The sequence below is a fragment of the Urocitellus parryii genome, chromosome 7, assembly GCF_045843805.1.
Source record: "Urocitellus parryii isolate mUroPar1 chromosome 7, mUroPar1.hap1, whole genome shotgun sequence".
Taxonomy (NCBI): domain Eukaryota; kingdom Metazoa; phylum Chordata; class Mammalia; order Rodentia; family Sciuridae; genus Urocitellus; species Urocitellus parryii.
Window position 1 is genome coordinate 169251554 of NC_135537.1, and position 26912 is coordinate 169278465.

At 37.0% G+C, this 26912-nt stretch overlaps 1 protein-coding gene and 1 pseudogene across 1 annotated transcript; one reads left to right on the top strand and one right to left on the bottom strand.

Annotated features, from left to right (window-relative positions):
- On the bottom strand, nucleotides 1-26903 carry Ccdc47 (coiled-coil domain containing 47). Its single transcript, XM_026402280.2, has 13 exons — nucleotides 26611-26903; nucleotides 20512-20780; nucleotides 19621-19728; nucleotides 18600-18774; nucleotides 14921-15042; nucleotides 14636-14701; nucleotides 10189-10290; nucleotides 9882-9992; nucleotides 8532-8617; nucleotides 4939-4997; nucleotides 4533-4642; nucleotides 4139-4306; nucleotides 1-550 (listed from the first exon to the last, which is right to left on the bottom strand). Exons 2-13 carry the CDS (start codon nucleotides 20773-20775, stop codon nucleotides 470-472), a joined length of 1452 nt encoding a protein of 483 aa, XP_026258065.2. The 5' UTR covers nucleotides 20776-20780; nucleotides 26611-26903; the 3' UTR covers nucleotides 1-469.
- Nucleotides 21720-23439, top strand: LOC113192213 (proliferating cell nuclear antigen pseudogene; annotated as a pseudogene).
- Nucleotides 26904-26912: the final 9 nt, after the last annotated feature.

Sequence of the window (26912 nt, forward strand, 5' to 3'; positions counted from 1 at the left end):
AAACATCAAGCAATGTTTATTGTGCAATTCCAGTAGTTATTTGTGGAATCTTGGTTTAGAGTCAGGTTCCATAGCTACTCCATCTGCTTAGTTTAAACAAAAAGCAACAACCTAATTATTTACCTGTAAATTTCATGATATTTCTTCAAACTTTAAAACATTAAAAGCATTGATGATTCATGTTATAATTTAAAAAATATTTGAAAACTACATTTTATATACCATTTCTTTTATAAAATAATCAAAATAATTTGATTATCTGGAAGAAAATTACTGAAATAGAGCCCTTTCAATGTATCTACAACCTCTGTAAAACTCCAAACCAAGAGCAGAATAGATGATGAAATAAGGATTTCTCAGCACAGAGAGTATCTGAACTTTAAAGTGAGAAAAACGACTGGTGTTTTTTATGTTTCCTATGAACTCAGAGCTTATAGGTGGAATTAGGACTCGGATCTCTGGGATGATTTTACATGGCTTTCACTTTGATTTGTTTCATTTTCATTTGCTTCTTCTCCAATTTCTTCTGTTCACGCCTCAATGCAGCTTCCTAAGACAGGAAGGAGAGAAAGAACCCAAACTTAGTTCTAAGCACATTAAAAAAAAAAAAAAAAAAAAAAAAAGCAAAAGCAAAAACTTAGGCCTGTAGCACAAATAACATTCTAGAAGAGAGTTAACTCTTGATAGTATAACAAATTGTTTCAAAGAATGATTTGTAAATTCCTGGTCTGGGAACTATTGACTGTGTTAGGTTCCCCCACAAATAATAGAGAACTACCCACCAATACTGCAGTAAGTGAGAATGTTTATTAATCCATAGGTGTCCTATCATCTAAGTAGTTGAAAAACTGAAATATCAATATTAATGCCACTTTAATAGAATCACATTCTGAGTTTGGGTTCACAAAGGAGGAAATAACTCCCCCTCCCCTGCTCTGCCTACTGTGAGAGCCTAGTAGCAAACAGCTACAGCATATATGTCAAAAGCTATATTATTCTGGGACAGTTATATAAAGTAGTCAGATATTCTCCCAACATCCTCTTCCCACACTCTTAATCTCTCTCTCCACCACCATCAAATCTTTCCCCAGCATTATCCATCCCTACTTTTCATATTACGTATTATACCCGCATGTACATCTGCATCTCCCAAGATACTAGAATACAGTATCATGATTTAAAAACATATTTATGTTAATATATTTAAGTGACATCTTATGCCAAGACCAATACATGTGAAAAATGCTCACCTTCAATAATTAAAAAATTGTAAAGCAAGAAACCATTTCCTATCAGATTTATAACTTCAAACAACTGATAATGTTTTTTCATAAAAGATGTGAGTGAAGAGATTTCATACAATGTTAAAAGTGTAAATAGATACAACTTCTTATAAGCAATATCCATTAAAAGTATTTTTCATAAATAGGTGCATACATGCATACCTACATATTTATATATTTTTTATTTTCTGAAATAATCTTAGAAGAAATATATATTCACATGTATGTACATATATACAGATATCTCCCAGGTCTCTTTTCCTTAAGAAATAAAAAAGCTCATATGTAGGAAGATATTACTTTCTTGAAAGACTTGTATTTATAAGCTGATTTACTTAAGAAAAGATAATATATACACTTAGCATATGAATGGATATATAAACAAAGGGAAAACTATATAAACAGTGTTACCTTTAATAGTGTTTATAGTGATTACCTTTAGGGATGGGGGTGTTTGAGGGATTGTTATATTATTTTTATATGGTAATTTTGACTTCTATGTATATTTTTCTCATTAAATATATAGGAAAACAAAACAAACAAAAAGCATCCTAGCAGTGGCAGGGAGGTCTAGCTCATTTCTATGAATGAGCCATTCAAGTCAGAAATTGGCCACAGTGGCACATTCTTTTTTTTGGTACTGAGGATTGAGCACACAAGCCACATCCCTACCCCCTTTTTATAATTTATTTAGAAACAGGATCTCACTGAGTTGCTTAGGGCCTTGTTAAGTTGCTGAGGCTGGCTTTGAACTCACGATCTTCCTGCCTCAGCTTCCCTAGCTGCTGGGATTACAGGTATGCTCCACTGTGACTGGCCAGTGGGCACATGCTTCTTTTTTTAAAATTTTTTTTAGTTGTCAATGGACCTTTATTTTATTTATTTACATGTGGTGCTAAGACTCAAACCCAATGCCTCACACATGCTAGGCAAGTGCTCTACCACTGAGCCCCAGCACCAGCACATGCTTTTAATCCAGTTACTTAGGAGGCTGAGGCAGGAGAATAGCATGTTGAAGGTTATCCTTGCCAAGTTCAAGGCTAGCCTCAGCAACTCAATGAGACCCTATCTCAAAATAAAACATTATAAAGGGTGTCGTAGCTTACTGGAAAAGCACACCTGGGTTGAATCCCCAGTATTGCTAAACATATGAATAAGTTAAGTCAGTCAGAAATTGATTATGAACTGGGCAGGGTGGTGCACACCTGTAATCCTAGCAGCTGGGGAGGTTGAGATAGGAGAATCCAGAGTTCAAAGCCAGCCTCAGCAAAAGCAAAGCGCTAAGCAACTCAGTGAGACCCTGTCTTTAAATAAAATACAAAATAGGGTTGAGGATGTGGCTCAGTGGTTGAGTGCCCCTGAGTTCAATCTCTGGTACCTCCTTCCACCCAAAAAAGAAAAAGAAATCGATTATAACTTTTTTCTTGACTTCTATTCCATTTAGTTCACTGGATCTTCTCATAAGGTTTCCAGACCAGATATTATAAAGCAGTGATTCTAGGGCTGGGGTTGTGGCTCAGTGGTAGAGCACTTGCCTAGCATGTGTGAGACACTGGGTTCAATTCTCAGCAACACATATCAATAAATAAATGAAATTTTAAAATTCATCAACAACTAATAAAAATATTTAAAGAAAAATAAAATAAAGCAGTGGTTCTAAAAAAAAAAAAAAAAAACCCAAATGGTTTACATTCACAAAAAGCTTACAATTTAACTCAAGTTCTGGGTCTCCTTTTTCCTTTAACCCACTTTAGATTCGAATCTTAGAAAGAACAGAACTTCCTTTTTCATATAAAAATGAAAGGCATTACCTCTTAATGATTCCTGTATAGATTTTTTATGTGTATACACTGAAGAGTCATTTCATTTATAAAGAAGACTGCATAAACATAGCTAAATTTTTAGGGGGAAATGCCCATGAGCTAACCCAAACCAAACCAAATGAAGCATGATGAAATCCAGGCACAGTGGTTTATGCCTGTAATCCCAGTAGTTTGGGAGGCCAAGGCAGGAGGATTGCAAGTTCAAAGCCAGCCTCAGCACTTAGCAAACTAAGCAATTTAGTGGGACCCTGTCTCAAAATTCTAAAAGGCTGACAATGTGGTTCAGTGATTAAGCACCCCTGGGTTTGATCCCCAGTACCAAAAAGAAAAAAAGAAAAAGAAACACAATGAGAGAGATGCAGGCAGAGTTATATCCTGGGCACTTCAGTTATCCTTGCCAAGTTAACACCTCACTGGCAACTGCAGTGCACATAGACGCTCACATTTTTTGGGGCAACATGTCCCTTTTGCTCTGAAAGATTTTCTTTAATCTTCAAGATTATTCTCATTTAAATTCACAATTTCCAGGACTTTGTTCTCTTCTTTTTTAACCAGATGTATAAGTTTTAGTGCTGGATTAGGGCATTTTATTTCATAAAATTATCAGAACATGCTTATATTTAAATAACACACTAGAGCCTAAGAAGCTTACATTTGAGATAATAACTTGAAAAATACACACAAAAGTATTAGAATTCTCTGATTCTATGATCAAATCTTAAACTTTATATAGCAACTTCATTTAGTGCTATTAATAATCCAAATTTCTGGGGCTGGAGTTGTGACTCAGTGGTAGAGTGCTTGCCCAGCATGTGTGAAGCACTGAGTTCGAGTATCAGTACCTCATATAAATAAATGAATAAAGGTCCATCAACATCTAAAAAAAATTTAAAAACAACCATGAAAAAAACTAAACTTTTAGCTTGTGTACATTCCAATATAGGATTACCTGAACAGCCAGTGTGGTACAAACAGGAATCCTTATAATAAAAATCTTAGTATTGCCCCAGTGATAAGGTAAGTCTGTCTTACCTCCAGTCTGCGTTGTTTCTCAGGATCTTCTTCATTCATGATGCGCTCCTTCTCTGCTCTTTTCTTTTCTTCACGCCGGGACTGTGCAGCTTCCTGTCTCTGTACATGTGTCAGTTTCAAGAAGTTCTCTTCTACTCGTGCACGGTTCTTATCTGCTTTTTGTTTGCCCTTTCCCAAAAAGACAAAGTCTTTAATAAGAAATCCATCTCTATGCCACAAAAGTAAAATTTCACTCAGAATTCTTGCATTAAACTATTTCCATCTGGCACTTTCAAATCATCTAGCAAAAATTCAATCACTGAAATCATTGACAGCCGCTCCCTCTAGAGTCCTACCCAGAGAAAAAAAACAATAATTAAAGGTATCAGTTTGTAATAAAGGCTTTGGGTCTTACTTCTCTGTTGAGCCGAAACTTTTTGGCTTTATCAATAGAATAAATCACCATGTTCATCAAGGGTAGCAAAGCCTCCATATCCTTTGGGTAAGTGTTACCTGATCCAGGCACTGGAAAACAAAGTCAATTTTCTATTGAGTTAATGGCAGCATTAATACCTGAGTCACCAAAAAAAATTTTTTTTAATGTTAATAGACTCCTTTCTCCAAGTTTTCTAGCAGAAAATTAAAATATATAGAATGATTAAAATATATAAAATGTGATTTTCTTGAAGAAACTCAGAAATCAATCAAATCAGGCATGAGGTTATTAGTTTTAATGTAATTTTACATCTATCAGTTGCAAAAGAACTATATCTCCTTAAGGTCATCTCATAGAAAACCAAGACAGGACCCAGAACACTTACCATTAAATGTAAACAATAGTGTCCTCTTAGTGTCAGGCAGCTTTAAAGGCTGACCTTCCCTGTCATAAAAGAAAAGTCTTTTAAGACACAACATAAGAAAGACATTTTCCATGTTCACAAGTCATCTGATTCATTTAGACAGATACCTGCAAATAATCAGCACAGTAAGTGCCTTGGCATCCCCAAGTCAAATATAATCTCTGGGCCTGAAGGAGACTTAAGGTCATCTGGTCTACTTGGCTATCTGATGAATGCATTCCCAAGTGACCTTTATCTTTCAATTTGAATACTTCCAGTGGTGATGTCCCCTGCAGGCAGGATATATTCCATCTCATCTGGGGAGTCAGAAATGAATCTACATTTAAGTATGAGGTCCATATTTTATATGACACTCGTAGTTTTGTGGGGTTTTTTTTTTTCAGTATTGAGGATTGAACCCAAAGACACTCTACCACTCTGCTAAATCCCCAGTCTTTAAAAAAAAAAAAAAAAATTTAAATAATTTGGAGACAGGGTCTTGCTAAATTGTCAAAGGTGGCCTGGAATTTGTGATCCTTTGGCCTCAGCCTCCCAAGTACCTGGTATTACAGGTTTGTGCCACCCTGCCTGTCTTATTTATTTTGATGAATTATATTTTATTTCCAACTTCTATGCTATCTTCCCACAATAAAGCATCTTACTTGAGTTAGCCTCTGAAGAAATTTAGAGATAATCTACTATAACATATAATTGGCCCTCCATATCTACGGGTTCTATAAAATATTTGGGAAAAGAATCTCATCTGTAATAAACATGTATTTTGGAAACTTTTTTTTCTTGTCATCATTCCCAAAGCAACAGCTATTTACATAGCATTTACACTGTAATAGGTATTATTAAGCAATCTATAAAGTACATGGAAGTATATGCATAGGTTATATGCAAAGAGTACGGCATTTTTATGTAAGGAACTTGAGCATCCTTCAATTTTGGTATCTGAGGGGAGTCCTGGAATCAATCCCCTGTGGATTTGGAGGGAAGACAATATAATTTAGTTCTGTCCTTGAAGATTCATTTATAGTCTTTGACTGGCAATCATCCTCCCTTTCTACAATTCAAAATGCTTGATAAATATTTTAATGTGATATTTTGTCCCTGGTGTTGCAAGGCAAGGATGATACAATACCATCTAGAGGGATATAATCTGAATAATCCCACTTACAACTAAAATCCAGAATGAGTTTTTTGTTGTTATTGTTTAGATGCTAGGGAGTAAACCCAGGGCCCCCAGATACCTTTATTTATTTACTTGGTACTGATGATTGAACTTAGTGGTATTTTATTACTGAGCTATAACCTCAGTCCTTTTGATCTTTTGGGAGAGGGTCTTCCTAAATTACTGAGGCTGGCCTCAAACTTGTGATCCTCCTGCCTCAGCCTCCCCCAGTCACTGGGATGATAGCCTTGTAATTATACTCAACTCCACAGCCCATCAGAGTAATGTGCAACTGAAAATTTAGATTGGAACCAGTTCTACATGACAAGGAAACTTAAGGATGCCCTCCTGAGACAGGCTGTGAATTTAAGAATGAATCCAAGCCCTGAATATGTACACAGGACAATATTATTATAAAGCTAAAAACCTGATTGGGAATAAATGATAATATGCTCGGAGAAGATATAATTATCACCTGTTTAAAGAAGGAAGCCAGAAAAGGCTATAAATGACAAAATACACAATTACATAGATTTGTAATCAAACAAAAGTCAAACATCATAGACAGACTAATATCATAAAATTTGGGGAAAAAAATGCTGGGTGTGGTGGTGCTACTTGGGAAGATGAGGAAAGAGGACTTCGAGTTGGAGGCCAGCCTGGGCAATTTAGCAAGACCCTGTTTCAAAAATTAAAAACCAGGCATAGTGCTACATGTCTACAATCTCAGCGAATTGGGAGGCTTGAGAGATTCCTAAGTTTATAGCCAACCCTGGCAACTTAGCAAGAGACTATCCCCCCCCCCCCCAAAAAAAAGCCTTTTTATAAAAAATAAAAAAACTGGGCTGGGGATATGGCTCAAGCAGTAGCGCGCTCGCCTGCCATGCGTTCGGCCCGGGTTCGATCCTCAGCACCACATACAAATAAAGATGTTGTGTCCGCCGAAAACTAAAAAAAAATAATAAATAAATATTTTAAAATAAATAAATAAATAAAAACCTGGGGGGGGCCGGGGTTGTGGCTCAGTGGTAGAGCTTGAGAGCTTGCCTAACATGCGTGAGGCACTGGGTTCAAACAAATAGAGGTATTAAAAAAAAAAAAAAGACAGGGGATATAGCTCAGTAGTAAAATGCCCCTGAGTTTAATCCCCAGTACCAAAACAATGAATGATGAATGAATAAAAGAAAAAGGGTCAGGATGCAGCATGGTGGTAAAGCACTCATGTGCAAGGTCCTGAATTCAATCCCCAGCACCAAAAACAAAAACAAAAGCTGGGCACCAGGGCACACACCTGTAATTCCAGTGGCTTGGGAGGCTGAGGCAGGAGGATCACTAGTTCAAAGCCAGCCTGAGCAATAGTGAGATGCTAAGCAACTCAATGAGACCCTGTTTCTAAATAAAATACAAATAGGGCTGGGAATGTGGCTCAGTGGTTGAATGCCCAAGTTCAATCCCTGGTACAAAAAAAAACCAAACAAACAAGAATTTCCATTTTCTTAGTATCAATCATTTCTGTAACATTCTCATCAACCTTACTGAGTGTGTGATGCAAATAGACACAGACATGTGCAAAGTAGGCTAGGCTAGGCTCATTTGTTTGTCTCCCATAGATTTTCTTTCTTGATGTTTTTGGTCCTGCTGAGGACTGAAACCAAGGCCTGTATATGCTAAGCAAGTGCTGTGCCACCTGAGCTACATCCTCCTCTCTCATGGGCTTTTCTTTCTTTTTTAAATTTTTTGTTTAGTTGCTGATGGACATTTATTTTGTTCATTTATTTTATGTGGTGCTAAGAATTGAACCCAGTGCCTCACACTTTACCACTGAGCCATGATCCCAGCCCTCCCATGGGTTTTCAATGACATCTCTCTTTTTTGGTACCAGGGATTTGCCACTGAGCTACATCCCCAGTCCTCTTTAAAATGGTGATTATTTGGGCTGGGGATATAGCTCAGTTCGTAAAGTGCTTGCCTTGCAGGCACAAAGCCCTGGGTTCAACCTTGGTTCAATCCCTAGCAACACCCACACACAAACACGTCTAAAATGGTGATTATTTGAACTCAGGGCCTAACACATGCTAGGCAAGTGTTCTATCACTGAGCTATATATATATATTTTTTTTTATTTGAGATAGGGTCTAGCTAAATTGCTAAGGCTGGCCTCAAGCTTGTAATTCTCAACTGCCTCAGCCTACCCAGTTGTTGGGATTAAAGGTGTGCACTATCTTGCCTGGCTTTTCAATGACCTCTTGTGATGCATACAACCAAAGCAAAGGAAAACTTGGATGCCATCATCAACTTCTCTCACTCATTTGGTAAGAAAACTCAGAGAAGCATTTTGTGGTGTTTCAACATAGAACTAGCAAGAAATATCAATACCAACGTTTTATCTCATACGTACTCTTGCATAATTTTTGGACCAGAGAACTGGTCTGAAAAATGAATGGATTCAATCTTGTCAGCATAGTGTGTAAGAAAGTGAACCATCTGAAAAACAGAAAATAAAATTATTTTTTTTAAAGTTGATTTTGATGCATTTCCCTTTTTTCATAAACATTTCACCCTTCAATCCCCTGGAATGTTGCTCAGACCAAAATGTTTTAAAATTAAATTTATTTATTTTATTTTATTTTTTTTTTTTTGAGAGAGAGAGAGAGAGAGAGAATCTTAATATTTATTTTTTAGTTTTTGGCGGACACACATCTTTGTTTGTATGTGGTGCTGAGGATTGAACCTGGGCCGCACGTATGCCAGGCGAGCGCGCTACCGCTTGAGCCACATCCCCAGCCCTAAAATTAAATTTAAATAAGGAAGCTCTCTAAAGTGAAATTAATACTATTCTTATACAGTAGCTGAAAATATGTCTCAAAGTAAAATTGTAAACAAGAACGAAAGAATGAAAATCTAAAATAATAATGAGCTTCATTCTTAGTCCTTTTTATTTTGAGACAAGGTTTCATTAAATTGCTTAGGGCCTCCCCAAATTGTTGAGGCTGGCCTTGAATTTGCAATCCTCCTGCCTCAGCCTTCCTACCTGCTGGGATTACAAGCCTGTTACTACACCCAGATTCAAGGATTCCTTTTTTTTTTTTTTTTCTAATACCAAGGATTGAACCCAGGGGCACTTAACCCGGAGCTACATCCCCAACCTTTTAAAAAATATTTTATTTAGAAACAGGGTCTTGATGAGTTGCTTAGGGCCTCACTTAGTTGCTGAAGCTGGTTTTGAACTCAAAATCCTCCTGCATCAGCCTCTGAGCCCACTGGAATAACAGGTATGTGCCACCGTGCCTGGCTCAAGGGATTCTTTATGAACATGTCACCTTGAATTTACATTTGGAACTGTCCCTGAGTTATTCCATAATTTAATGTAAATAAGATATACTGTTACCATAACACAACCAAAAGAAAGAAATGGTTCTCTGAACACCCTCTTCTCCTATGCTAATTGAAGCTCAAAATTATAGACCAAATGACATGGTGAAAAGAATTGAAGTTGTGTTCCTCCTTCAAAAAACCTGAAAGTCATTAGCAATCCCAGAAACAATTTGCTATTCATTCAGAGAACTTCTTGACTAATCAAACAGTACTTCTGACAAGTTGAATTATTGCTTAAATATGGTATTTCAGAATTGATGTGAGAAAAGAATACATAATTAATACATTAACATTAAGGATTCATACAGGGTGACTTTTAGGAAAAGCCTTCTCAATGCCAGGTCTGGCAAATATAAGTCTTTTTTACATTTACCTTTGTATCCATCATTCCCTCTGTGACTTCTCCCATCTCCGACAGGATGGCCAAAGAGTCTGGCAGTCCATACTTCGCTCCAGACTTAGGTTTATCACTACAAAACTCACTCTGGAGGAAGAAAATTTTGAAAACAAGATAGGACATTTGATTATGCACAAAGATTTCCCCCTCAAAAAAGCATCTGTATTAACATATTTCAAAGCTTAACAACATTTGAGTAAGGTAATTGTCTTGTGCAATGAAAATTTATTTAATAAAGAAGCACAGTTTCTATACATATTTCAGTTGGAAAAACTTGACGTACCAGATCCTGCATCTCTTTCTGCAGTCGCACCAAAGCTTTCCGTGTGCCAACAGCAAACACATAGGTATCCATGTCTTCATCATTCATAGTTACTTTTATTTGCTTTTAAAACAAAACAACAAAGCTTACTATTGGGTTCAATGGTAGGTAGATTTCTAAATGGTCCCTAAGAACTCCCTTGAGTGAGATTTGCAAGTATGATGTGGCATCACTCCCATAATTATGTTGTTATAAGGCAAAAGGTCCTTAATTGATTGATTTTGAGTTAACCAAAAGGGACATTATCTTGGGTATACCCACTAAGCATGCAAATCCTTAAAAAGGATGAGACTCTATGAGAAGAAAAGAATCAAGGAGTGAAAGGGCTTAAAAGAAAGATGAGTGATAAAGAACTGAGGGTGGCCTCTAGGAGCTGAAAGTGGTTCCCAGTTGGTAAGTAGAAAGAAAATAGAGATCTACAACTACAAGAAACTGAATTATGCCAACAACCTGAATGATCTTGAGAAAGTGGTGCCCAAGAAAGAAACTTTAATCTTGCTGATACCTTAATTTCAGCCTGCAAAGACCTGAGCAGAGAACCCATGCTTGGACTACTTATTTTCACAAACTGTGAGATAACAAATGGGTGTTATTTTAAGCTGCCAAATTTGTGTATTTGTTCTGCAGCAATAGAATACTAACAGATTCATATAGGTATACTCAAGTCCAAAATTCAGCATTAACAAGATACTAACTGAAGCTGGGTGCGGTGGCACACACCTAAAATCCCAAGGGCTCGGGACGCTGAAGCAGGAGGATCGAGAGTTCAAAGTCAGCCTCAGCAAAAAGTGAGGTGCTAATCAACTCAAGTGAGACCCTGTCTCTAAATAAAATACAAATAGGGCTGGGGTTGTGGCTCACTGGTGAGTGCCCCTGAGTTCAATCCCTGGTACCCACCCATGCAAAAAGATCCTAATTGGAAATGTGCTATAATAAGAAATACATTTGGTTTTTGTCCCAGGTTTCAGGCACCAAGCTCCTAAAACCTTTAGAATCGCATGAATGATTGGAGTATCTTTTGTTATTGAGAAAAGAAATGCAATGACTTTGGTTGGCTCCTAGATGGCATCAGAAATAGGGCTGGGGATGTGGCTCAAGCAGTAGCGCGCTCCCCTGGCATGTGTGCGGCTTGGGTTCGATCCCCAGCACCACATACAAAACAAAGATGTTGTGTCCGCCGAAAAACTAAAAAATAAATATTAAATATTCCCTCTCTCTCTCAAAACAAAACAAAAAAGTTAAAAAAAAAAAAAGAAAGAAATAGGGCTAGTCATCAATTTCTATTTTTCCTTTCTTTCCCTGCTAAGCCCTTGATTAAGCCCTATTCAAGATATCTGGGAAAGAAAGGAAAAATGGAAATTGAGTTCTACAAAGACTCCAGAACAGGAATGGGGATTTAGCTCAGTGAACAGCACTTGCCCAACATGCTCAAGGTCCTGGGTTCAATCTCTAGTACCACAAACAACAAAAAAAATCCTGAATAAGATACAGAGGGGGGCTGGGGATGTGGCTCAAGCTGTAGTGCGCTCGCCTGGCATGTGCGCAGCACTGGGTTCGATCCTCAGCACCACATACAAATAAAGATGTGTCCGCCGAAAACTAAAAAAAAAAAAAAAAAAAAAAAAGATACAGAGGGCTTCCAAGTTATTGAACTCATCAACTTGTTGGAAGAGTAAAATGCTCAGAGAGGTCATGCTCCATGCATACCCCTCTCCTATGTACCACCCTTTATCTCTCTTAATTTGGCTATTCCCGAGTTATATCCTTAAAAATAAGCCAGTAAATGTAAGTAAAATGTTTTCCTGAGTTCTGTGAGATAATCTAACAAATTAACGAACCTGGCCAGAGGTTGTAGAAATGTCCAGTTTATATTTTGATCAGTCAGAACTGTACATGGCAATATGGATGGCCTGGGATCTGTAATACCCTCTGAAACAGGAATAGTCTTGTGGGATTGGACCCTTCAGCCTGTGGGATCTAAGCTAACTCCAGGCAGATAGTATCAGAATTGAATAGAATTGTTAGAACTCAATTGGTGTCCAGAGAATCAAAGAACTGTTGGTGTTGGAAAATACCCCCAAAGCAAGTAAACAACTATTAATATTTTGCATTGGGCCAAAATTAAAAGCCTAAAGAGTCTGATATGACAAAACATGGCCCTACTTGTCATCTTATTTATACTTTTAAATGTTTGAGTCAAATAATTATCAGTTTTTCCAATAATATGGAAAAAAGAAATGTTACTATTGGGTAAGATCTGGCAAAATAGCAGCCATAAAAGAAAAATTTTCTGCTCTTTCAACATTGACAGAAAATTATACAAAGTCAACACTTTAAACAGAATCCTACAAGAAAAAAAAAAAAAAAAGAATCATGGGTGTGGGCTCAATGGGCTCAATCATGGGGGTTATGGCTCAATGGTAGAACACTTGCCTTGTACACGTAAGGCACTGGGTTTGATCCTCAGCACCACATAAAAAATAAATAAGCGGGGCTGGGATTGTGGCTCAGTGGTAGAGTGCTTGACTAGCATGTATGGGGCACTGGGTTTGATCCTCAGAACCACATACCTGTAAAATAAAGATATAGTGTCCACCTAAAACTAAGAAATAAAATAAATATTTAAAAAATAAATAAGCAAAATAAAGTTATTGTGTTCATCCACAACTAAAAAATACTAAAAAAAAAAAAAAAAGAATCATGAGTTTATTAAGGCAATTTCTCTTTGAGAGGTAGGGGAAAAGGAGGGAGGAAAGGAGAGAAAAAAGGATGACTGGCCCAGAGGAAAAAGAGAAGAGTAAGTACACTCCAGGAAAGAAATGAACATGATTCAAACACTAAAGAATAATTTCTATGAAAAGATGGCTGAGGAGGTTACAGCAAATTTTCTTCTTCTTTTTTTATTTTTTTTGAGTAGTGGGGATTGATATGGCAAAACATGGCCCTACTTGTCATCTTATTTATATAAGGGCATTTAATCACTGAGCCATATCCTCAGCCCTTTTTTATATTTTAGAGACAGAGTCTTGCTGAGTTGCTTAGTGCCTCACTAAATTGCTGAGGCTGGCTCTGAACTTGAGATCCTCCTACCTCAGCCTCCCAAGTTGCTGGGATAACATGCATGGACTACTGTGCCCAGCTTCTTCATTTTTAACTAATGTTTGGTGGGAAAAGAGATGACAGGAATATTAACTGATGAGGCTCTAAACTTTAGTGGATTAAGTCATCAATGGCGACATTACAAAAAAATTAAAAGATGTAGATTTACAACTAAAATTGAAATCTTTAAAATAATGAGTTTCAAGGTGAGGCATGGTGGTGCATTCCTGTAATCCCAGCAGCTTGGGAGGCTGAGGCAGGAGGATTGCAATTGAAAGCCAGCCTCAGCAACTTAGTGGGGACGTAAGTAACTCAGCAAGACCCTGTCTCTAAATAAAATATAAAAAGGGCTGGGGATGTGGCTCAGTGGTTAAGCACTCCTGGGTTCAATCTCCAGCATCAAAAAAAAAAAAAAAAAAAAAAAAAAAAAGAGTTTCAATCCAATAACATTTGAAAGTACTAAATTTATAAAACTAATACAACACTTACTTAACACTACTTTGTACTTTGACATACACTTATACATCTCTTATTTTATTAATTCACATAAAAGAAGAAATTGTCCTTTTCTTGTTTTGTTTATTGTTGTTTTTCAGTACTAAGGATAGAATCCAGGATGCTCTACTATGGAGCCATATCCCCAGTCCTTTTTATTTTTCGTTTTGAGATCCTTGCCTAGGCTGGCTTTGAACTTGCAATCCTCCTGTCTCAGCCTCCAGAGATGCTAGGATTACAGGTGGGTACCACCATGCCCAGATATTCTGTATATTTTTGTTTCTTGTACCAGTAGGAACCAACACAATTATTTACTGAAAGAATTAAGGAAGGAGGAATGTGGCATTCTAATAAAGGATAGATTGGCAGATTAACAAGTTAATTTAATAAAAGAAAGAAGGTATGCCTAACAATAAAGTTCTTAAATCATGGTTTGAGTTCCTTCAACCAAAATTAATTATCTGAAGCAAAAAAATTTGAGAAGAAACCCAGCTTTTTGCCAAAAACAAAGACATACATAAGAAGCAGAAGTAGATATGAAGGCAAACTATTTGTGACAATTCTTCTTCCCTCTATCAAGGCTAATTTAGCTGATCTCTGTGGTGGTAGAGTATTTCTCCTTCCCTCCAAAAAGCACATTAAGGCCTCCAGATAGTTGTACACTGAGTGAAAGAAGATCTGCTTAAATAGAAAAGGATCAATTTTTTTGGCAAGGGATACAAGTTGCCAGAAATTCTAATAACAATCGGGTAGAAATGGAATAAGGTCAAAGAAGTAACAAATTTAATCTGTAACCAGCATATATAATACATACCACTTGATCACTCATTGGCCTCATCATTCGTGCCAGGACATTCAGTAAGTCTTGTCTCTTAAGGAACTAAAAAAATAAGGAGTTAATATAGTTTTAACTTCTACTTACTATAAAGAAAAGGACTTTGAGAGAAAATCACTTGCTTTATCAAATATCCTCTATAACATGCTTGCCAGTTGAACCTTATTTTAAACCAAACATGAAGAGATGAGACATTGAATTTAGAACATTAGGAAACACATTTAGAAAAAAGGGATGATATACATTGGACCAAAAGTTACTTACCCTCAGCTGGATAAGCATTCCCTCACAGCACACTCTTCCAGAACACCACAAGTTATAGATATGCTCATTCTCCTGGTTCAACTTTCCCGTGCTTGTAGCTTCTTTGTTAGTTCCATCATCTCCTAGGGGTAAAACCACTTAATGTGATTCACTGAAAATTTGGGGCCTAATTATCACACCCTTCCTCTATCCTGACTCCAACATGATCATAACTTTAAGGTAACAATAATTTGTTATCTTATAGAATCTCTTTTGGAGAGAGATTTATATAGATTGGCACTGTTCCTTTTACTACTACTTATTTTTTTAAATATTTATTTTTTTAGGTTAAGGTGGACACAATATCTTTATTTTTTATTTTTATGTGGTGTTGAGGATCGAACCCATGCCAGGTGAGCACACTACCGCTTGAGCCACATCCCCAGCCTACTACTACTTATTTTTTTCTAGTTTGTTTAATGTTCCATTTTCACGCTTTAATAGATTTGATGTATTTCTTTCTTTCTTTTCTTTTTTAGAGAGAGAGAGAGAGAGAGATTTTTAACATTTATTTTTTAGTTTTCGGCGGACACAATATCTTTGTAAGTGGTGCTGAGGATCAAACCTGGGTCGCATGCATGCCAGGAGAGCGCGCTACTGCTTGAGCCACATCCCCAGCCCAGATTTGATGTATTTCTTTCTTTCTTTTTTTTTTTTTAAAGAGAGAGAGAGTGAGAGAGAAGAGAGGGAGAATTTTTTAATATTTATTTTTAATATTTATTTTTATTTTATTTTTTAGTTCTCGGCAGACACAACATCTTTGTTTGTATGTGGTGCTGAGGATTGAACCCGGGCTGCATGCATGCCAGGTGAGCGCGCTACAGCTTGAGCCACACCCCCATCCCTGATGTATTTCTTATACTTCTTTACTCATTAGTTAATCTAGTTCTTGAGGGTTACTGCGTCATCTTGATGAACCAACCATCCTTATTAAAAGAACTGTTGACAAATCCTAGATATTCTTTAAAAGTTTCATTAACCTCAGTTATCTCTCCTGACAGAGGAAAAAAAAATCACTAGCTTTCACACTTTCCAAAGCATCAAACTTTTCCTTTTTTTTTTTTGTACCAACTTTAGACAGACTATAGTAAAAATATCTCCCACTGACGGGCAGAGCAGAGGGATGGTTAAGGGGAAGTAATGCAGAATGAATTCTTTAAAAAATCATGTTATATATGCAAATATAAATATACCACAGGGAATTTTACCTTTATGCATAAATAAAAAGAACCAAAGAACCAATCAAATACAAATAAACAGAGGAGCGAAAGAAGTCTAATAGAGTAAAGGAAGCAAAAAAGGGGTGAAGGGGAGGAGGAATGATCATGACCTGAAATCGAACTCAACGCATATATGAGTTTGTTAGTATGAACCCAAATACTATGTATAATTATAAAGCTATAATAATAATAATAATAATAATAATAAGATAATTTCCCAAAGTTTCCTGCACAAAGTTGATTCCTACCCACTGTTCCAATACTATTTTCTGTTGTCATCCTTTCATTTTTCTCTGTGAATTTATGCATGGAGAACAGAGCAGATGGCACTTGCCCTCAGATACCAACATGTAGTAGGCACGAAAGCTGTGGGAAGGCTCCTCATCACTCAGTGGGACTTGTATGCTATGTGGCCATCCAGACTGGAAGAAATAGGGGCTCCTTTTCACTTTTAAAATGTTTGTCTCCATGAAAAACAACAGACTCTAGTAACCACATGAAAATGGAGCAAGAGGGAGGGCAATGAGTCAAAAACTGCTTATATTTTTCAATTTCCTGGTCAAAAAATACTCTGAAAAACCACTGCATAGAGGTGAAAGTATCACAGATAGCATGGACTTTGGCAATTTAATAGTTCAGCCATGCTTTAATATTTCTGCTCTCCAGTTACCTCCTAAGGAAAACAAAAATTATACCAATTGATGGTGTTGTTACAAAGAGTAAATAAGAAACAATGTATGCAAAGTACCTAGCACAATATATAAATAGTCTTCTAGGGGCTGGGGATGTGGCTCAAGCGGTAGCGCGCTTGCCTGGCATGCGTGTGGCCCGGGTTCGATCCTCAGCACCACATACCAACAAAGATGTTGTGTCCACTGAAAACTAAAAAATAAATATTAAAAATTCTCTCTCTCTCTCTCTCTCTCTCTCCCCCCTCTCTCACTCTCTCTTTAAAAAAAAAAAAAAAGTCTTCTAAATAAGAGTTGATGGATCCCTATTTACTATTTTAAAAAATATTTTTTTAGCTGTAGATGGACACAATATATTCTATTTATTTACTTTTATGTGGTGCTAAGGCTGGAACCCAGTGCCTCACACGTGCTAGGCAAGCACTCTACCACTGAACTACAACCCCAGCCCCCCTTTTTACTATTAAAGTGGAATAAAGTGATACCGAGGTGCAGTGGAGCATATCTGATATCCTAGCTACTTGGGAGGCTGAGGAAAGAGGATTGCAAGTTTGAGGCCAGCCTGGACAACTCAGTGAGATTTGTCTCACAATAAAAAAATGTTGGGAGTGTCACTCAGAAGTACTTTCCTAACATGTGTGAAGCCCAGGAATTAATTCCCAATATAGCAACCCCCTGCCGCCAAAACAACAAAAAAAGTGTTAAAATGACAAGTAGAGGTTCATGTGAGGGAAGTCCACCCCACTTCTTATACTGCACTGTTACAGATATTCCTCCAAGTACTTCAGTGTATATCTCATCAGAAGATTCAGTACCTTTGAACTGGAGAGAAATTTAAGGGGCTTCCAACTTCTTTTCTTTTCTTCCTTTTTTTTGGATAGTACAGTACTAGAGATTGAGTCTAGGTCCTTGAGCATACTAGGCAAGTGCTCTACCACTGAGCTACATTCTTAGCCATTTTTAAAAAAGACCCTAGGTTTCATTAAGTCACCCAGTCTGGCCTCAAACTTGTGATCCCCTGCCAGAGCCTCAAAAGTGGCTGGGATTACAGAAATGTGTCACTGTGCCCAGCAGGACTTCCAATTTCTAAAGGTGAATTGAAAGCATTTATCGAGTTACTTATAATGTCTAAATTTCATAGTTTCAACCAGAAGTTTATCAACTTTTTTGGGGTATGGGGAGGATACCAGGGATTGAACTCAGAGGCACTCAACCCCTGAGCCACATTCCCAGCCATATTTTGTATTTTATTTGGAGACAGGTTTGAACTCATGATCCCCCCTGCCTCAGCCTCTTGAGCCACTGGGATTACAGGGGTGCACCATCATGCATAGTGCAATTATACTATTGTTTGATAAAAGATAAAGAAATTATTACATAAATGCAATATACTCAGTACATTAAACTTAAAAAAAAATATGTATCCTCTTCAAGCAGTACATGAAAGCAACTGGATGCTTATACTTAGAAAAAAATGCACGAAGGTAAGGTACTAGGGAACAAAACTGAACAAATCACATTACTCTATTATGTGCATGTACAAATATGTAACAAAGAATCCGAGAATTACATATAATTATAATGGACCAATTAAAAAAAAAAACTGTGACAAGAAAATGCATCCTCTTTAGCATTTACTGAAAGCAGTTAGATGCTTATGCTGAAGGGAATAAACACTTCTTACCAGACTATTTTCAAGCAGGGAGCTGGACATATATTGGCCTAACTTACCCACTAAGGTAAAGTTGCTCTCCAAAAGCTCTCTATGAGTGTTAAACCAGGCCTGTGCTAGGCGACTGTTTTTATTCTTTCCAATAATGTAGTTCATGATATAGGCGAGCAGACCAGTCACCATCAAAATTTCTAGATAATAACTCTCCCAACTGTTCTGGAGGTGTGCAGGTACCTAAAGAATCAAAATTATTCCATTTAATATTGGATAAGGCTGAATGATAAGAGTTTAATAATGATATGAAAAATGAGAAAACCCATAAGTAGAAATAAATCTCTTATATAACTGTCACTGAATATGATTATACATGGAGAAATAAGCCTATTTTGGTTTTTTAACTTAGTTTTGTAAAAGATTCTTTAAGGAAATGCTAAAGAGAATCAGATGAGATGAAAAGCTGGCAAATTCTTTGTATTAACTTGGTTCTGAGTCCCACCCCAAAATATATCCAGTGTATGGTATACCTGTTTATTTATTTCTTTTTTAGTGTGTGCTGGGGTTTGAACCCAGGAACACTTAACCACTAAGCCACATCCCGAACCCTTCTTATATTTTACTTACAGACAGGATCTCACTGAGTTACCTAGGGCCTTGCTAAGTCACTGAAGCTGGCTTTGAAATTGTGATACTCCAGTCTCAGCCTCCAGAGCTACTGGGATTACAGGCATGCACCACCATGCCTGTTGATTTATTTATTCTAATTAGTTATACATTATTTATTTCTTGATAATAAAACTAGGAGAACTAGAATAAAATAGCCATTCTTTTTCCAGATATGATATATTTTTTTTTGGATTGGTGGTGCTGCTGTGGATCAAGCCCAGGGTCTTTGCATGCTTAACTGGTGCACTACCACAGATTTCTAGGTATAGATGTTTATCAGAATAACTGATGTTAAGCTATTTCTCAATTTCCACTATTACATCACCACCATCCATATGTCACTAATTATATTTCTGGAATTAATGACATCAAGATGTTTTGTTGGTTAATTTAGAATTCAGAACCCTGTATACCTACGTCAACAATTGTTATTGGGTCTTTATTTTTGCTAGAAGTAGTATCTGGTTTGTCTTCATAACCTTCAAATTCTTCATCATCATAAGGTTCATTCTCCGTATCTCCCTCCTACAAAAATGAGGCACAATCTGTTTTTCTCTACAAATGTCACCAGCAATAGTGTCTCATTTTGCAGGCAACATTTGTAAAGGAAAAGAGAACTTGTTAACAGAAAGCCCAGAACAGAGATATTAGATGTTTTTAGCAAAATATCAAAGTGTTCAAACTTTCAGTCCTAAAATAAATAAGTTCTGGAGACTTAATGTACAATATAGCATGGTAATAATTAGTAGAATATTATATATACTTAAAATTTGCTATGAGAACAGATGGTAAGTATTTTCATTACACATACAAATAAAGAAAACTATGTGAGGTGACAATATGTTAACTAGTTTGTGATGATCACTTCACAATGTATACACATATCAAAACACCATGTTGTACAATTTAAATATATGTAATCTTCATTTGTCACTAAACTTCAATAAAGATGAGACAAAAACCCCAAAACACAAAAATGATGTCTCCCCATACTTTAGAATCCAAAGTTCTAAACCTAAATGATGACTATCCTCACCCATACACAATATCTATTCTCTAGCCCCTTCCTAGCCAGGATTGCCATAGAGGAGGAAAACACAATTTACCATATTTTTTAATGTAAAAGGTGGAAACATCACAAATTGTTTTTCAGTAGGGAAAACTCTATCTACTGAAGAAAAATGAAGATTCCAGAGAGTAAAGGTCTCCCTAGATCTGTGTCTTATTTCTAATATTTGAGAAGTGCTAGTTATAAAATTTCCCTCCTCCAAATTGGGGGGAAAAAAAATCAATGAAAGAAAACCCCACCTGGGTATCTGCATCTTCAAAATCTCCTTCTTGGTTTTCATCTTGCCCTTCCAATTCCACAGTGGTCTCATCTTCGTCGTCTTCAGTAGTTATTACCCGTTGAGGAGATTCAGTAACAGAATCTTCTAGGACATCTTCAAATTCAGCAAAGTCATTATCATCATACTCTACTATGTCCTCCTCATCCTCAAAATCATCAAACTTGGCTTCAGAGACACTCCCGAACACCAAAACAACAACAAAGAAAGCACAGAAAGCTTTCATTGCACCTTAAAAATAAGATTAAAAAACAAAACAAAGAGCCTTAAAATGAACTCTATTCTACATATAACAGACTTTGTAAATAGTGAAAATAAAAATTTAAATTTAAAATAAAAAACCTCTCCTGCTTTTCTCTCTCTTTTTTTTAAGAGAGAGAGAGAGAGAGAGAGAGAGAGAGAGAATTTTTTAATATTTATTTATTTTTTTAGTATTCGGTGGACACAACATCTTTGTTTGTATGTGGTGCTGAGGATTGAACCCGGGCCGAACGCATGCCAGGCAAGCGCGCTACCGCTTGAGCCACATCTCCAGCTCTCCTGTTTTTCTCTTACTCCATACTCTCAGATTTCAAAAACATCATAGAAAAAAAAAAAAAAAAAAGGTCAGGTCAAGAGGCTTAGATCTAGTTTAGACCTTGTTACTAGTTATCTGTAAAATCTTGGACAAATCATGTAATTTCTTTAGGGTGGGGGTCTCTGAAAATTTTTTTCCATTTCAACTGAGTGTTCCATAAAGGAAATTTTTTTCTTTTTTTCAACATATACTTGAGAGCTTATACAAAGCTTTCTAAAGACAATGAAAAAGACATATCATGAAAGAATAAGATACAACTATTTACCTATTAGTGATAACAAAAATAATCTGTAAACAAGCTATGCAAGGATGGGGATGTCGCTCAGTACATGTCAAAAGCCTTGGGCTTGATTCCCACCACTGCACAAACACACAAAAATGCCATTTGCCCTTAGATCAATTTTTTATATGTGCCTGCACATGTTATAAGAGTATTCACTTAAAACATTAAGTGCTAGGTACTGTCCTAAAAGCTTTATGAAAAGCAACTGATTTAATCCACGAAAAGCAAATGTTTTAATCCTCATAACAATCCTCTAAGGAAAGCATAATTACCCAAATCCCCATTTCACAGATAAGGAAAATCAGGTCGAGATGTTAAATAATACAACTACCACATGACACAGACATGTGATTTGATTCCAGAGTTTTGTCTTCAGAATCTGTGCTGAGCCATTTTCAAGTTGCTTCTCAAATGTAAGCTGGAAGCTGTGGCTTTATATTACTTAGAGTAGTAATTTACTAACAAACTGTTTCTAGTGTATATGGTAGAATGCAACATTACCAGCATTTTATAGCTTTCAGAAAAGAATAGTAAGTATTCTAACATCTGAACAAGTTTGTGAACTAACAAAAATAATGAAAAAATATCTGCGACAAACAAAATATCTTATATGAAAATATGAAAAACAATGCAATCATTTTATCCAACAGTTAAGGCATTTATGCTGCATTGGAAGTAGCTAATGGGGCTTGGGATGTAGCTCAGTGGTAGAGTGCTTGTCTAGTATGTGTGAGGCCCTGGGTTCGATTCTCAGACCACATAAAGGTAAATAGATAAAATAAAGGTAGTGAGTCCATCTATAACTTAAAAAAATATATTTAAAACAAACAAACAGGTCGTCTTCTCTGGTCTCAGTCTCTGCTGTGTTCGCCCACTCTCTCTGGGCCTTGGGAAGCCTAAACTCCGAATAGGCCTTACTGCTTTCTGCCCAGCCGTAGCTGTGTCTTAGATTTCACCACCATGTTCGAGGAGCGTCTGGTCCAGGGGTCCATCCTGAAGAAGGTGCTGGAAGCCCTCAAGGACCTCATCAACGAGGCCTGCTGGGACATCAGCTCTGGTGGTGTAAACCTTCAGAGTATGGACTCCCATCTCCTTGGTCAGCTCACCCTGTGCTCCGAGGGCTTCGACACATACCGCTGTGATCGCAACCTGGCCATGGGTGAACCTCACCAGCATGTCCAAAATACTAAAATGTGCTGGCAATGAAGACATTATTACATTAAGGGCTGAAGATAATGCGGATACATTGGCGCTAGTATTTGAAGCACCGAATTAAGAGAAAGTTTCAGACTATGAAATGAAGTTAATGTTGAACAACTTTGGAATTCCAGAACAAGAGTACAGTTGTGTAGTAAAGATGCCTTCTGGTGAATTTGCACATATATGCCGAGACCTCAGTCATACCGGAGATGCTGTTGTAATATCCTATGCAAAAGATGAGTGAAACTTTCTGCAAGTGGAGAACTTGGAAATGGAAACATTAAGTTGTCTCAAACAAATAATGTTGATAAAGAAAAGGAAGCTGTTATCATAGAGATGAATGAGCCAGTTCAGCTAACTTTTGCACTGAGGTACCTGAACTTCTTTACAAAAGCCACTCCACTCTCTCCTACAGTAACACTCAGTATGTCTGCAGATGTACCCTTTGTTGTAGAGTATAAAATTGCTGACATGGGACATTTAAAGTATTATTTGGCTCCCAAGATCAAGGATGAAGAAGGATCTTAGGCATTCTTAAAATCTGAGGAAATAAAACTAAGCTCTTTGAGAACTGCTTCTAAAAGACTGAAAGTCTTTTCTGTCACCAAATTTGTAACTGAATACATATGTAGATAATGTTTTCTGTAAATAACCTAATTTTCCCTTTCCTTCCTCTACAGCTTAAGAATAAAATCCAAAATCAAATCTGGTTTTGTTAACCTAAAAATACTTCTTTCTGCCTTACTTAGAAATACTTCTGGTGATTTTTATAACAAAAGGGTCTTGACTTTAAATGCAATTTTAAGAATTGTTTTTCAATTTAAATAAAGTTATCTGAATTTCAAATGTCAAAAAATATATACAAAAATAAAACAAACAAAAAACATTTAGGGGCCGAAAGTTGTGGCAGACACCTGTATCCCAGCAGCTCAAGAAGCTGAGGCAGAAGAATCCCAAGTTCAAGGCCAACCTAAGCAATTAAGTGAGGTCCTAAGCAACTAAACAAGACCTTGTCTCAAAATAAAAAATTAATAAGGCTGAGGATGTAACTCAGTGGTTGAGTGCCCCTGGTTCAATCTGTACAAGTACAAAAACAAAAACAAAACAAAAAACAACCACCACCACCAACAACAACATCAAAAAAACCAAAACCCCAACCATTTAGGTTTATTTTAAAAGTCCTGCCTCTTATCTAAACATGAGACTTACATCATCTGCTATCTAAAAGGCATGTCCATTTTCATGCTCTACAATCCCCCCGCTACCCCATACTATACTTGGTAACTATTTTAGGCTTTGTGGAGCATACACTGTTGGGTACCCTTTAAAAATAACTCTTTAAAAATGTAAGGCATTCTTAGTTCAAAGGCCACCTCTAAGGCTTTGTTTGCTGACCCCTGCTCTATGGTCATCTTAAACTCAGCAGGTATCTGAATTTCCCTATTTTTATAATGTTAATCTCATTTTTTCCAGTCTTGTTTTTAAAAATGAGATATCTAATTTCTCATTTCTTCTGCATTTGAAATTTAATCAGTCATCAAACCCCCATGTATTCTTTGATTCTGTAAGCCACCATGATCCAAATTATCACCACCTGCTAAGAAACCACAGCATTATCCTAAACTGAATTCTTTCCTACTCCCTATTTCTCTTTCTTTAAAACCACTGTCATCTTTCTAAAACAACTTTGGTTACATAAGGATTCAATAGTCATCAAAGGTCAACCAATTCCTGCAAAACAATATAAAAATTCTTCCGGCTTTCACTGTTTTCTATAAAATGATCCTACTATATCAACTATACCTTCACTAAGTATACTACCATGCCACTAAGCATATGATCATGCCAAGATAAGTAAAATGTAATTCCTGACATAAATTTGCTCAGGTATTTAGCTTAAAGAATATGTATTACAGTATTACTTAGGACAGTACAAGTTTTGAAACTATTTGGTTAAATTATGGATGTATCCAAACAAACTTACTTTTGCCCATTAAAATCTGTTACAAAGAAGTTAGAAACCATGTTGTTTTAGGAGCAAATGGACATAAAGGAAAAGGTTTGAAAGTATATATATCTACAAAGAACAGTAGTTAGTGTGTATGGTATGGTTATTGGTATTGTCTTTCTTTTTCTTTTTCTAACTTTCCTATGATATATGCTTGTAATTAAAAGAATAATTCTTTGTAAATAAAAGTATATTTTCTGCATTAGGGAAAGAAGACAAGGAACAGCTATGACACAAAGGCCTGAAATAACACATTTCAGTTTGCTGTGCATTGGGTTTGCAGACTTAACTTGCTGAAAAGGACAGCAGTGGCCAGATAATGATAATCTTTATTTGACACACCAAGAACTTTGGATAACTAGAAACAACTAAAGGATTTTAAATAGGAAAACTATACAGATTTGCAACTTAATCTTCATAGTTTATAGGCAGCATGAATCTTAGAAGGGTACTTAACACAGGAAACTCAGAAGTGGCTGAGATAATTAAACAGTATTTAACTGGCAGTGGCAGAAATGTAAAAGTGATTTGACAGATACTAAGAATTATATTTGGCAACATAAAGTAACCAGATGCTGGGAACATGGGGAATAAAGATCTGCAGTGATTCCAAGTTTTGTTTAAATAAAAATGAATAGCTGGACAAAGCCATCCTTCATTGAGATAAAGAACAACGAAGGAGAAAAATAATGAGGAAAAAGGTAATAAATTCAATCTAGTACTTATTTAAAAAGAAAGTAAATGGAAATATAAGAGTTCAGGATACAGACTTGAGCTTAAAAGAGACACACTATGGGATCACCAGAAAGTATAGAGCTGAATTGGTGAGGGGTTCAAGAGAGAAATCACCCAAAGAAAATCTGGAAACAAATCATAATAGCCAAGAGGTGGGCTTATATCTCATGTAGTATCTACCACATAGAAGGCACTCAACAAGTATCTGTTCCTTCATTATTAATTACCTTTTTAAGAATTAAAAAGTATTTTAGGGCACACCTTTTCAGATCTCAGGCTTAAACCTTTTCAAACAGATGCTGTCAACTTGATTAATAGACTGCAAAACGGAATGGTCATTTTAGACTGAATTTTAACTTGGAACTTTTAAGAATACACACACAGAAGCATTTTTAAGATAACTCAGCATGTGACAGGGCTCCTTCAAGGTTATTTAGGTTAATATTATACAAGCCATTTGTGTATTGGCTTTTCCTCTCATAAGTCTCTGCTGCACCTGTCAACCCATTTCTCAAATGCACAACTCTGTGCCAGGTCGCCCAGTCTCTAGGACTCCTGAAGCTAGGGAACACTGAACCAAGGCAGGGCACAAGCACTAACAAGCCTGGTTTGATTATTATCTATAAACTCACTGGGTAGTCTCTCAGTGACGGACTCTGGACTTAAAAACGAAAGAGTAAGTAAAGCAACCATTCTTTGCTGTCATTTTAGAAGAGGCCTCTGACATTAGTCCTCTGTCTCCTTAAAAGTTTGGTTAAAACCTCTTTTTATGTTAACAATTTTCAGAGAAGGCTGACTACAGAAAGTAGTTGCATCTATCAAACCACCCTTGTTTAGTCTCTCTCCACCATGGAGAATCCATTCATCCCAATGTTTATGCTCCATTTTTCCGGCCTCACGTTGTAAATTTCCTCTAACTTTGTCCTTTAGGTTGGCATTTGCTCAGAGCTTTGTGAAGATTCCAAAACACACTAAAATTACCCCAGTCCCCAAAAGACCAATAGAAAATGATCCAGAAGAGTGAACAAAGATTTAATATTTAATATAACATATATACGTATGCATGTATGTGTGTGTGTGTGCGTATTCTTAAAAAAAAGGGGATATGAGAAGTCGCGGGGATGGATGCATGTCACCATTGGCAGGGCAGAAGGGCTGGTTAGGTGAAAAACAGGACCGAATTATAGGCCACGCAACTCAGTCGCCGCTCGGCCTGACCCAGCCCCACCGATTAACTGCATCACGGCCCGCTACCTACCTGTTTCCGAGCTTAAAGCCCGCCGGGCGCTCCTGCGGCCTTGCTTCTCAGCCTGGCTACCACCTTTATCGTCGCCGAGGTTTACTGGCGGCTATGCCAGTAAGACAAGGCAGAAGCAGGTAGCTCAGTCACACCGCCCCTCTTTTCACGTAATCTCTGCCGTCCGTTACGTAGAATGCGTGTGGCTCATCCGCGCCTGCGCTGGGCGTGGGGGGCGTAACGCGAACTCAGTTACAGCACCAGACCTACCCCTCCACCGCCCAGAAGAAGCGAGATGGGGCTTCTGGGAAGGTTACATAATC

Bases quoted from the DNA above. Each gene is read 5' to 3' on its own strand.
- Ccdc47 (XM_026402280.2), bottom strand. From the start codon at position 20,775: ATGAAAGCTTTCTGTGCTTTCTTTGTTGTTGTTTTGGTGTTCGGGAGT. The intron at 19,729-20,511 runs GTGGGGTTTTCT...TCATTTTTGTAG, and splicing joins TTGAAGATGCAGATACCCAG to GAGGGAGATACGGAGAATGA. The intron at 15,043-18,599 runs GTAAGTTAGGCC...TTTTACCCCTAG, and splicing joins GAGCAACTTTACCTTAGTGG to GAGATGATGGAACTAACAAA.